Source organism: Panthera onca, chromosome X (assembly GCF_046562875.1).
Source record: "Panthera onca isolate mPanOnc1 chromosome X, mPanOnc1 haplotype 2, whole genome shotgun sequence".
Lineage (NCBI taxonomy): Eukaryota > Metazoa > Chordata > Mammalia > Carnivora > Felidae > Panthera > Panthera onca.
This window is the reverse complement of record NC_138357.1, coordinates 22,521,885-22,535,654: the sequence shown is the minus strand read 5'-3', so window position 1 is coordinate 22,535,654 and position 13,770 is coordinate 22,521,885. Positions and strand designations below refer to the sequence as shown.

Here is a 13,770-nt window from a genome sequence, read left to right as displayed (position 1 = left end):
TGGCTTGAAACTACCAACAAAACCCCACTTCTTTTTTTAATGTTTATTTATTTATTTGTGGGGGGAGGGGCAGAGAGGGAGAGAGAGAATCCCAAGCAGGCTCCACGCTGTCAGCATGGAGCCCAACACAGGGTTCCGTCCCACAAACCATGAAATCATGACCTGAGCCAAAATCAAGAGTCCAGTGCCTAACCAACTGAGCCACCCAGGCACCCCAAAACCCCACTTCTACATGACCACCAAAGGCCTGATTCAAGCACCCTAGAACAGGGGTTTTTAAAGTGTGATTCCTGGACCAGCAGCATCTACATCACCAGGGAACCTGTTAGAATGGAAATTCCCACTAAAGGCCAAACTCTGGAGGTGGATCTCAGCACTGTTTTGTTTTGTTTTTTTGTTTTTTTTTTCTTTTGAGAGAGAGAGAGAATGTGAGAAAGCATGAGTGAGCGAGCAAGAGGAGACAGGCAGAGAGAGGGAGAGAGGGAATCCCAAGCAGGCTCCTTGCTGTCAGCACAGAACCAATGCCGGGCTCTATTCCACGAACCATGAGATCATGACCTGAGCTGAAATCAAGAGCCGGAAGCTCGACTGAAGCCCCCCAGGCGCCCAGCAGTCGTGTTTAATAAGCCCCCAGGTGATTCCAATCCAAGCTCAGGTTTGAGAAGCAAACCCTCAAAGCTGCCTTGCCCAGCATGCCAGTATTACCTGGAAGTGGACTGCCACTGCCCTTAGAACACGTCAGGGGTAAGTCCTCCCAGAGACAGATTCTCCAGTTGGTCAGATTTGCTGACCAAGGAATTGACTTCTGTGCAATAACGTATGCCTACTGATTCCAGTATATAATTCACCATACTCAAGCAGCTGCAGGATGCAATATATACTCTGAATAAACAACCATAGGTAGGCCCAGGACTTGAAGATTTGAAGATGCCACCTAGAAATTATCAACACTGGGTCCAATAAGCAGCTTTTAATGAGATCTTTCCACATCTAGATAAAACTGGCTTGTCTTCGTCCTGCAAGTGGAGGGAGCAGGTGTTTGTGGCTGAGGCCTAATAGGTAGATTGTTTCAGGCAAAAACAACTTTGGTGCGGGATATAGGAGAAAGATTAGTATACATTGGGCAAGAACCAGACTACAGGGAGGTATCAATCGCTACCTGCTTACAACCTCTGCTGCTCATGCTGCCAAGTTTCATATCACATGACCTTGCCCGGTAGCCACAGGGTGTACGCCTGACCCAGTTGCAGCCAAGTCAGTCAAACCATTTACCTACAATGTGACCTGATGCAGAAGATGATCTATGTCCCTGTGATTCTCCCACTCAAAAAATCTGAGGACTGTAGCAGTTAGAAATGACAGCTAATGCTTACCAAAAATGCCCTGGAGAAGAGAAGGATCTATGAAGGATCATGGCAAGGCAAAGTAACAACAAAAGCAGAATGCATTGAACAGCATGAGGTTCCAAGAAATAAAATCAGTAGGCCATCTATTAAAGCTATAGAGAAGCAGAGATACTGAGATAGAATGACAATGACAAGGACATTGAGAGACATCATGTGGTCCTAAAGAGAGACCAAAAGTATAACTGCCTGGATTCCTGCTGGCTTACAATACTCACCTTTGCATATTTAGGTATCAGAGTGAGTTACTAGAATGCCTGAGAAGGGGGCCATTTAAATTTGTTTTGGTGTAAGAGCAGGTGAGGGCGATTAGCAAGTTGAGAGAGACAGATGCGCTGTAATGAGAGAGACAAAACAACAGAGAAATACAGGTCAAAGGAGACAGAGAAAGTCTTACTGATGCAAAGCTTGAAGGGCATTCTGTCAGACAAATGGTCACGGCTACAACCCCTTCTCCCAGAAGTTTAACCTAAAGTCCAGTGAAATGAAGAACAAAGGAATAAATGAATGCACAAATTAATAAATAATAAATACACTTTAAATACATGAAATTAATGACATTTGTCAGGATGGACAGAGGTGACTCTGGTCAAGGCCCTGTGGCAGAATAGAGCAAGGGAGTTTCTGAGATCAAATCACTATGAGAGTAGAAAGAGATGGCACTAGTGAGCCAGCCCATGCTCACAGCCAGGTAGTCAGAGAGGAACAGGACTGAATCTGAGGTGTACCAAACCCAGCAACCAATTGCACCTCGGTTCTTCTGGTGTCCTTAAGAAAAGTTAATGTTTCTAAAGAGTTCAGGTGTTTGAATTCCAGACCAGTTTTTGCGAGAGCACCTTTGCCCAGGGGTGGCCTGGGTGGGATCTCACTAAGGGGCCAGGGAAGTGACTCGAGTGGGGAGTGTTCTGCACTAAACACATCAATTCTGTCATGACGAGTGACAGCACACAGTCCAACACAGCAATGGCAACAGGGGAAATCAAAGGATCAAAACCCTTGCCAACTTCAGTAGCAGTGAAAGTGACATAAAAGCCTGTCCTGAAGCAAACAGGTTAGAAAAGCCAAGGTAGAACTCTCCACCCTCAAAGGGCTTGTCTGAGTTCAGACCCAGTGCCAAGAGAAGAGTAGCAGGACCAAGCCCTGAACCCGGATAAACATACAGGACCTTGGGGGCATTCCCAGACACACAGAACATTTTGCTCTCACTGCCTATTTTGACCCTGCCATCTTAACCCCAGAAGCATTTTTGTTCTGTGTTTTGCTCTCTCCTCGACACAGAGTGGAGTCACTCAGGTTAGAAGAATCCAACCTTGGTAGGAGTTTAATGCCTCTACTCCAACTTATAAGAAATTTCTTTGAATGTATAAATAGGGACTTGACATCTTGAAAGCAACTGAGCTCATGAGGAAAGACACTGTATGCTGATCTCCCCAGTTATACAGCTTGCGTATGTTGCATTAAGTTCTCGTCTCAGAGTACCCTTGTTTTACCAGTTTATAACAATGATAACCTGAAGCGTGGTGCCTGGGGGCGGAAAAAAAGGCATCTCCTGAAATCCAAAAGCTGGCCTGATGGTCACAGCTAGGTCGTGTTATTCTCCTACTGGACATTAACAATTTCACATATCAACCCCAAAAAATGTTACTCTGAGAACATGAGAGTGTGCGACTAAACAAAGCCACTTCATAATTTTGTCCTAAGCCCAAAGTCAACGTCACTGTGCCCCCAACAAACTACCAAACACTGCTGCTCCCCCTCAGCTAAAATGAGTAATTGCTATTTCTTTACCAATTATAGCTTTTCTATCTCTAACCTGCCCTCTCTATAGATTTTACTGAGAAACCCAGTTATAGAATCATCCCTGATTTCTGACAGCATCCAGTCTAGAAGGAACCCTCATTTCCTTAGACCCTCCCTCAATCACCTAACCAAAGCTCAAATCCTATAAAAGGCTCTTTCTACTATCCTCTCAGTGTGAGACCCCATGGTTCCCCATGGTTTGTGTTCTCTCCCCCTACAGCAAGTAATAAGCCCAACTTGTCCAACTACAGGTGTGTTCCTGGTAGACTTTAGCTGAAGATCATTGGCATGCCCCTAAAATGTATTATTTTAATTGATTCATTTTGTCTTTATTGTTGTGTGTGTGTGTGTGTGTGTGTGTGTGTGTGTGTGTGTGTTTCATTAAATGTTGGAGGACATAAACTTTCAGTATCATATTGATGATTTCTGGGGGTGGTAATAGGGTTTTACATGTTGAGCATACAATAGCTGCAAAGAGGTTAAGGAGAACAGGTAAATAGCTATATTATATTAGGAGAAACTGCCTAGTTAGGTTCTATTATGGTAAGTAACATTAATTATTAAACCACTTGAGTGCATTTTAATGGAAATTTCGTGCTGTTTTAACAAAATTGGTGTCAATTTGGGGGCTCAGGGATGCGTGACATTTTCTCCCATTTAAAGTAATGGTAATTGCAACTTTGACTTAGGAGGATTTGCATTAAAGGAGATTGCCAGAAACAAATGACAAGAGGAAAGATTATAAGTATGGATGTGCAATGGGAAAATTCTGGAACATCTGAGGGGAGTTGCTCATAATTTCCTTATGGAATCACCAAGAAATTACTATCAATTTCCAAGTCATAAAAATATAGCAAGTAGAACTAATCAACACAAATAAAATGGTCAATGTCTAAAACTGCACATAGTAAAATTTATTAGAAACAAAAAAACAAAAAATAACATGTCATTTGTAACATTGGAAACATGGTGAAACTGCACATGATAAAATTTGTTATTGACTATAATTTTAAAAATCACACGTTCTTGAAAAATTTAGATTTATAAAATTTGACCCAGGGAAACTATACCTTGATGAAAATAACATCCACAAATATGAAAAATAATTTATTGATAAGTTAAAATGAAACTAATCAATCCCAATGAAAATATGTTCAGAATAAAAATACAAATGGAAAAAGATGGAATTGTTCTACCTTACAATTTAGAAGACTCATCAAGGATTTTAGTTAGCTTAAGGGAATTTATTTCAAATATTTGCTCAATAAAAAATCATCAATACTGGGGTATTAGTTAGGATACAGTTCCATATACCAATAACAACAAAATTTAAGACAGGGGCTTAAACAGATGAAAAACCATTTCTCTCCCAAGATAAAGAAGTCTAGAAGTGGGGGCACCTCAGGGCTAGAAGGCAGTTCCATGGTCATCAGAGACCCAGGCTCTTCTATCCAGCTACTACATCATCCTTGATGTGCATCCATTTAATTCAAGATGATTGCTTGAACTCCAGCCATCAAGTCCACATTCCAACCAGAAGGAAAGAAGAAAGGATGAAGAAAACTTTTAAAGACACATTCCAGAAGTTGCAATGTCACTTCTGTTTACATCTCACTGGCCAAAACTTAGTACAGGTCCATACCTTGCTACAAAGGAAGCTGGGTAATAATAGTCTTTTAAGCTAAGTGGCAGTGTGGAAAACTGAAAATAAATGTTCTTACTAAGCAAGAAGTAGAAGATGTGTACTGGGATGCAATTAGGAGTGTCTGTCCCTGTTAGCATAATTGTGATATACATGCTTATACTTGGAAACAGGGAGTCCAAATATTCTTGGAGCCAAAATAGATGGGGGATCCAAACTCCTAGATCAAAAATACTACTAGTTCAAAATGGTAGCCAAAAATAAAATATTTTGTACCCCTCACAAATATATCAGGAAGGAAGTCTCTAAGTGATAGACTCTGAACTTTCCACTGAGCTATGCCCATGGGGGCTCAAATGTTATAATTTGGGATACTGCTAGAGGACTGTTATTCACACACTAACTATAAATCGGGACACCTCAACAGAAAGAGCCTGTGCTAGATTCCCCTCCACACTCATCTTGTATCCAGTCCTTTTGCAATGTAACACTGCAGCATCTCCCATCTAGAACTGGAGTCAATTTCTCTACCCCTTGAGTCTGATCTGGCCTTGTAATTTGCTTGAAGTTGTGTGAAATCCAAGCCTGGGCCTCAAGAGACCTTGCAAGCTTTCGCTCTTCCTTTTGGAACCCTGCCAAGTTACCATGTGAACAAGCCCAAGCTAACCCACTGGATGATAACAGATACACGGCTGAGGTACCCCCACTGACCAAGCCAACAATCAGTCAACCACCACAACCAGAGTCACCTAACTGGCCAGTAGTTGACCAAAGACACGTGAGTGAGCTCAGTCAAGACCAAAAGAACTGCCTATCTGAGCCCAACCCAAATTGCCAACCCACAGAATTGCAAGTTAAACAAATGGTTGTGTTGGGGTGCCTGGCTGGCTCAGTCGGTACAGCATGAGACTTCTTGACCTCAGGGTTGTAAGTTTGAGCCCCACATCAGATGTGGAGATTACTTAAAAACATATAAAAAAATAAATGGCTGTTTTAAGCTACCAAATGTTAGAGTGGTTTGTTATGCAATAAAAGCTAACTGATGCAGAACCTAAATAAAACAAAACCAAACCAAGCTTAGTTGTCTTCAAAGCCTGAAGCTGACAATTCTGAATACAATTTCCAAATGTTTCCTTCAGTATATTAAGTCCAAACTCTACAACCTGGGAGACACAATCACTTTTACAGTTCCACAAGGTTTGAGCAGTGTAGCAACTCCAGCACCGACCTAGCACTCTGGAAGATCTCCACATAAGGAAAATTATGGCATGCAAATTATTCACACATAGTTTACATTGCTGTTTTAAAAAAAACCCTACAAAATAAAAACAGATGTTTTAAAAACATGGGCATGCATATTCAAATTTTAGCAGTAGATGTGCATTTATAATAGCATATGAAAAGCATCACTTTTTCTCCTACTATCATTACTAGGCAACCATTGCCATATCGCAGAAAACTCAAAATGCTGTAACACTGTTGTATAATAAACCATTGTTCACTGATAAACTTAGTCTCACCAATAATCACAAAATATGATAGATAATAAAAAATCCCACATAGATGATACGATTCTCAGAAGTTACCAAGTTTGTATTCTATAATGGTACCTCTTGTGACACCTTTTCTATTAGTCAATGTTCCTGCCATGTATGATCATGTAATCAACCACAAGCTGTAGGAACTGACCTGGCTACAGAAGCTGAACACTGAAGCAGTGTATGCATAGTGTCCATACTGGCCCCTAGAGGCGGGGGTGGGTTCAAGGCTCTTCTGTGGTCCTCCCCCTATCCTCCTACACAAGTAGTGGAGGAGTCTGAACTGATGGGTAAGATTCCCAAACACTTCTTGAACCACAATTTCTAAGTGGGTAGAGCTGTAGAAATCTAAACAATCCCATATGGATAGCCTCTTTCTGGATTCATTCATTCCCTCTGGAGTTGGTAGTTTTGAGTTTTTTTCTCATTGGAATAGCAAATTCTGAGTTGATTTTGGCCTAAGGGAAATGCTAAACCATTCATCCTGCTTTGGTTCTGAGTTCCAGGCAGCCTCTACCTTAAACCTCCTTATGCTCAAGCCCAACTCAGTAGCATGCTAAACTGGAGTTTGGAACCAATGTCCCAGTTTATAAGATGCTACTTAGCTTTCTTTTACCACTCTTTTATGCACATGTATCCCTTGTGGAACACATAGAGGTGGTAAGGCCAAGGCAGAACTAAGTATTCCTGAGTCCCCAGGCCTATTACCATCATAATTCTACCCTTTAATAGATTTATAATAATCTCACCTTCACCCCTAACACTGGCATGATCTCAGCAGACAGAGCAAATATATGCCCCAGAGAACTGACATTTGGAGAGCAAAGTCCCAAGAAAGAGATTGAGTTTCAGTCCTCCAACTTGAAGCAGTGCTTCTGTAGGCCCAGAATATAATCTCCCACGTGTAACAGGCAGGTGTTAGTATTGATGCAAATATTCATTTTAGGAGGTAGGGCAGACTTCAAACTGCAGGAGCAGCAAAGGTCCAGCACATGACCTAAGTCTTCCTAAAATAAGCAGTGTGACATATTTGGCCTACTGGATTGTTAGATCCAAAGAGTCACATGGCCAAGTAGATGGCAGGCCCAAACTCTTAATTCTCTTAATGTTGTTTTAAACTGCATCCAGGGATAAAGAGAGAACAATAGTGGGATGAAATTCTGGGGTGTCATATGCCTTCTCTAAAGTTTTCTGAGTCCCTTGTCCGTCATACGTTCTCATGTTGACTCTGATTTGGGCATTATCTAAATCCTCATCTATGAATTTGTGGAAAAAATATAAAGGGATAGAGTAACAGAAATAACCCTTAGTGATTGGCAAGGCCTAACTGGGAGAAAATACATTCCTTGCAATGGCTTTCCTGATCAGGTATCTTCAGTGAGCACTGACCAAATGTCTAATCATGGTTGTGAACTTCAGAGGCTTCAGAGCATGGATGCAATCACTGCATGTAGAGTTCACTAATAAAAAAGGAATTGAGGGCTTTATTGCACAGGGAAAGTAGACTCTTTGAGGTGGAGAGGAAAATTTAATAAATAAAAAGCAAATCCAAAAGTCAAAAAGACATTAAGTAATGCCTATACCCAGAATGGCTTGGCTTTGAGAACTGGGTTCACCTGGAAATAGTGGAAGGCTATTAGTCAGCAGGTAGAATGATTACAGGATATTTTAAAACTCTTGTCCAGGAGATACTTTGAGCTTTTGTTGTGATGGGAGAAAAGTTAGAGAAGAATTAGGAAATAAAGAAAGAGAATAAAGTTTGACATCTTAGAAGCCAGCATAGATGTATGAAAGAAAAAGATATACCCAGACCTAACTGCAATCCTCCCTCATGAAGGTAAGGGAGGCTGTCTACCTACCTGTACGCAGTACAGCTAACACATATGGAGAAACAATAGATGGAATACTCTTGGCGATCAGAAGAAAATGGGTAAATTATATTTCATCAATGCTCTCATATAGCCAGTACAAAAACTAAATGGCATTTGGGAGACTTATACTCGATTCTGGGAGAGAACTGAATAAGGTATCTATCAATCCCAACTGATGATGATAATGGTCACACACCAAATATTCTAGAAAAGATAAGACCTGGTGCAAAGATCTTTACTGTCTTAGATATAACAAATAGGCTTTGGTCTTTACCACCAAATGAGGTATATTAGTTCAAAGCTGTATTCATGATGGGAGGTAGACAACTGCACATACATGGTACTCACCATCAACCTTCCATAGGTAAATGGGGACTCTCAAAAATAGACCACAAAATTTGGTAGTCCTATACGGACAAATACTAATAGCTATCTCATGGGGAAAAGATCAGAAATTAACCAAGCATGTCTCGGCCTGTCAATGGAAATATATAGCTTGAATCTGATTACAGTGGCCTAGATGAAAGTTTCCCTAGTGGGAAAGCAATGTATCAGGAAATGGACAAATCATCAGGTCACAGATGTAAAAGCCTGGTGATACCACAGCACAGTTATATGCCACAGCACAGTGATAAAGGCCTACACTTGGTCCAGTTATCTCGTGAACCACTGCTACAGGCAAGAGGCACCAACCAGCACGGACACCACTTATAGAGACAATAGCCTGGGCACTAGCTTTGGCCTTACAAAAACTTGGTAACCTTTTAACCTCTGCTGAATAAGAAATCCCAACGCCACAGCTACTGGTTATATGAGAAAGTTTCATTTGTTTATGGAGAGAAATCAGAAACTAGCACTTTGTACCAATGCAGAATATCCTGATCCAAGCACATCATCTGCTAAGTGTCCATAGAGGAGTAGACCTAAGAACAGGTCAATGATATACTATCCAATCAATATTCTCCTTGAACACTCTACACCTTTTAATGAAATAACTAAGGGCTAAGAAGAACTATGTATACAAGGGGAGTGTCTTAATTGGGGTTTCCTCAGAAGCAGACCCTGGGATGATTCTCAGGCAAGTAGTATTACCGACGAGTTGACTCCAGAAAATACCCAGAGAGGAACAAGTGATACAGGGAAAGAAACAAAGTCAATAAAAAGTGTGTCATCAACACAACTACTACTTTGAGTGACTGGAGCTTAATTCTTTGAGTAAACTCCAGGGAACCATATAGAAAAGACCCAACCTGATTCCTTGTTTGCAGAATGTGCAAAGAGGGAAGTGGATAGAAGAACAGGGACCCTGAGAAAGACCTCACTCAAGGGGTGAGAGAGTTTGGGTACTTATACACCAACCCCAATTAGTTTTTGGTTAAGAGGCACTCAGAGGTGTTAACTTTCTAGTTCTTCCAGCCTATCATGCAAAGGGTAGAAAAGCCTTCCAAAGCTTCTGATAAAGTCCTCAGACAAAGCCCTTAGACAAAGAGCAGCAGTTAGAAATCAGCTGGAGCACACAGAAATAAGGCTGAGGGATAGGGCACAGAACAGATGGCATTAGCTATATATATTTGAACCACAGGAAAATCTTACCCCTTGTCAATTGGGGAGGGTAGCTTGGACAGACTAAATGAAGGAGACATGGAACAGAATTCTGATAGAAGTTTGAAATTTGATGACAACTAGAGGATTTCAAGAGTTAGTTAAGAATAGCTAGAGACAAAACAACGTGGACACCAGCACCATCATGGGACTTGAAACTGGCAGGGGAATCTGAAATAGCTGCATTGGCTACTGCACCACAGAGGAGGAACAATAACCTACAGTGGGGACCTTGGCCAGTAATTGGGAAATAATAGCATTTTATTTTGGTGACAGTAGACAGCTCTACCAGTTGAGCACAGGCTTTTCAAACCAAACACCCACAACTAAGATAGCTGCAATAACTTCTTTTAACTGCAAGGTCTCAGACAATACACCAAATGTGGGCACAGGTTTCATGGGAGAATTGTGAAATGCAACAAGTATCCAGGTTTTCCATATAGCATAACCACTCATAGGCCAGGGGAAAAGGAGCTGTGCAATAAAGAATGAGATACAAATGGCTATTATTACAATGAGAGATTACTGAGCTCACTGCCTTCTTTTGATTCTAAGGAAATTAGTGCCTGAGTATCCAGTGGATCAAGACAGATGCTTTCCAAGTGCCTCTTTGGGAGCCCAAGGATTATTGGTAAACCCATTCACCTCTTGTCTTCTACAGAGGTCTTGAGTGAAGAAAACCACTCAGGGTCCCTGTTCTTCTATCCACTTCCCTCCTTGCACATTCTGCAAACAAGGAATCAGGTTGGGTCAGATTCCCATACAACCGATTGGACCATTTTTGCTGGTGAGCTGGATCATTGTGCATTTATATGATTGTATTCAAGAATACAGCATGCTCTTCTGCTTCCTCTGGCCTCCAAGTAGCTGGTAAACTGATTGTCCTGCTTTATCTCTCCAACAGGGCAGCCAAGCCTAGGGCTACTACCCCATCAGTCTCAGCCCCTTGTTAGAAATGGGATTTCTTCCTTAGAATTTTTGAATTTTGTATCATACCTTAATTTCTCTGTGTAAAACTGACAATAAGAGAGGTTTCAAATAGAGACTTGGGCATTTTGTATCTCCTACATTGTATTATTTGGACTATGCTATCATCTGGGGTTCACTGCATGGGCCTCCTTGGTAGGCTATGTGCAACAACAATGCTGTACATAAAATAAGATGAATATAGTAGGTGGTGATTTTTTCACTGAATATATAGTGTGGCCTTTAAGTTAAAGTCCTGAATAAAACCATTTCACAAGTTTCTGAGGATGACATCAGAGGTATTCAGTGAACATCTTGGAGAGCTGAATTTCACTTCTCTTTGATCCAAAAAAGTTTCATAAGAGCCATGATATGGATCAGGAAAATGGCCCCATGAAAAGGTTCCAGGAACTTACCTGCAGATTTTCTCCCCTAAAGCAGATAGTCACATACAGCTTAACTATTAACCCCTCTGGGTTAACAGAGAAAGAACAAGCAGAGATTGTTAAATTTCCATGAAAGAAGTTTAAAGATCCTAATTGTACTTGCACGCACCCTGCATCTTAATTCCTAAGAAACGCTGAACTGATTGATCAGAGTCCAGGACCCTCACTGTTTTTCAGTGCACAAAACTTGGGGGTTTCAAAAAAACCCTCTCGGGTATCATTTTCTCTAGCTCAGGTAATACAGCATTTAATCTCACTGGTGTACAAAATTCCAAGATTTTATTTTGGGCTTAAGAGCTCTGGATTGAAGTTTGAAGCGAAAGCACCAGCTATTGAAGAATTACCTTGCTTACCTTTGCCTCCTTTGTGAATCTTACAGAAAGGGTAGTTAAGTGGGACAGATTTGGGGATCTCTAGGTCCCTTGACCTAATATCACCCTAACCTCATAATAGCACCTTCATTTCACCCCAATCTCCAACAGAGTACAAGACTCTAAGCCCTAACAATAGAAACAGTAAAAGGAACCCAATCAGGAGCATGGCAGGAAGAAATATGAAATCTAGACAATGAATGAAGACTTGGAAGAGTCCAGCAGACACTGGTTTGTCCTTCTAGATCTATTCCTATGTTTCAGAATGCCTATGAGAAGACTGAGGGTGTAAAAGATGCTGACTTGCATGCATGGCTACCCAAGTTTTGCTGGTGATATACTAAATAGAGTCTGATAGGAAATGCAAAAGATTTTGGTGGGGGGTGGGAGGGTGGGGAACAACTCTTTAGTGATCCAAGCCTTGTTTGGTAACGAAAATCACTGTCCTGCATTCCCCAACTTTGCTTATTTGCTGTGTGTTTCACACTAGATCCCAATTCATTTTCCCTGTTCCCCTGACAACCTGACCTCGATCCTGATTAATCACAAACCAACAGTTTCATGTGAAAGACACAGGTTGTTTCCTGAGCCAACAGGCCCCATGGCAGAGGCAGTAATGTTAAACACTCCATTTGTCCCCTACATTTGCCAGCCCTCTTTCAGATACACAGGACCATGTGACTACTTTGGGACAATAAAATATAAGTGGGTGTGACATGTGTCACCTCTGAGCCTACGTAATGACGAACCTACATGAGACTCTTCAGCTTCTCTTTCTCCTACAGTAGCAGCCGAAAAGGCCACATGTCCCAGATTGTACTGCCACAATACTAAACACTGGAGCCTCAGTCAGTCTGGAACCTTAAAGTGACTGTGTGGAACAGATCCCCTCCCATTCTCATATCCTTCTGACCTGCGTGGAATCTGTAGTGTGAGCAAGAAATAAACTCTTTGTGTATAAAAACTCTGATACTTTGAGATTGTTTGTTTTCTGAGAATAACTGTAGTCCTATGGATGCCAGCCCCCATTCTTCTACATGCATAGCACTTATTTCGTAACCTTCACTTAGTTGGTAATAACTCTACATGTTATACCCAGACTCCTCTGAACTGGCTCTATGGGACAGAAGATCATGCACAAGTCAGCAAACAAAGCTTTAACTTTCAACCAAATACATAGTAAAGTGAGCAAAACAATTCAATAAACACAACTATTTTTCTACTGCACAAAAAACAGGAAATAATTAAATTTCTTATAGACATTTCTTTATTATATTTTCCCACTTGAATATTTAGAGAATAATTTAAATGTAATGCATACTGACAGCAAGCACAGTATCAAATATTAGTTTTTTTTAATATTTTTCTGTTCTCACCCTTTATTCCTTTAGGAAAAAAATATTTAGATGACCTCAAAAGAAACAATTATTATGCTAATCACAGTATGCAGTAACACATACAAGCCCATACTCAATAGAAAAGAAAGCAACAAAGAAGTGAAAAAGTCTTTCTCCTCAAATCATTTTAATTCATTTTTCCACAGCCATATAAATTTAAAGTATGAAACAACAATAATACAGCTATAGAATCTAGGTTCTCTTTCAAAGCAGCGGCATATAAAACATAGAAAAGCTAAAACCTCAGCACAAGCTTCAAAAGAACAAGGACTGAGAGGATTTTGATGAAGACATGAAATGCACAAAATACAGTACACAAAAATACTAGAATGCATAAAATATAAAGCTACACATTTCAGGTAGAAAGCATTGTAAAATATATAAAATATGCAAGAAATCAAAACCAAAGAGATTTTTCTTAGAGTACCATGAATACACTGGAACTGGCAATTAGCATTTGAAGATGGGAACAAGAAAATAGCAGTTTCCCATTTAAAACTTTATTTCTAGGCTTTAGGATTTCACCTTCTTGACATCCTTCTTTCCAGAGCTCTCAGTAGCTGACTCTGCTTTTCTTTTCTGTGACTAAAATGGAAACAGATTTAATGTTCTGCTCCAATATGCACATTTTTAAATGGCCCAACAATGTTAAATCTAGGATGTAAATGCATCAAAAAAAAATTTTAACATGAATATTCACTTAAATGTTATACTCACAGTTAATGTTCTATATA

The 13,770-nt window shown here is 40.5% G+C and overlaps 1 protein-coding gene across 8 annotated transcripts in view; it reads right to left on the bottom strand.

The window, feature by feature from the left end:
- SMARCA1 (SNF2 related chromatin remodeling ATPase 1) overlaps positions 1-13,770 on the bottom strand; it is a 117,675-nt gene that overhangs the window by 32,395 nt on the left and 71,510 nt on the right. For 3 of the 8 annotated variants that reach the window (XM_081793238.1, XM_081793241.1, XM_081793242.1), the window contains one exon: positions 4,604-13,690. The exons of 2 other annotated variants lie outside the window; for them this stretch is intronic. Coding sequence is in view for 3 of the 6 variants with exons in the window: in XM_081793241.1 (XP_081649367.1) it covers positions 13,685-13,690 (6 nt within the window). In the remaining 3 variants the exon portion in view is untranslated. Of the gene's footprint in view, positions 1-4,603; positions 13,691-13,770 lie in introns of those variants that run through there. 3 more of the 8 variants (XM_081793239.1, XM_081793235.1, XM_081793237.1) reach the window with 1 other exon arrangement.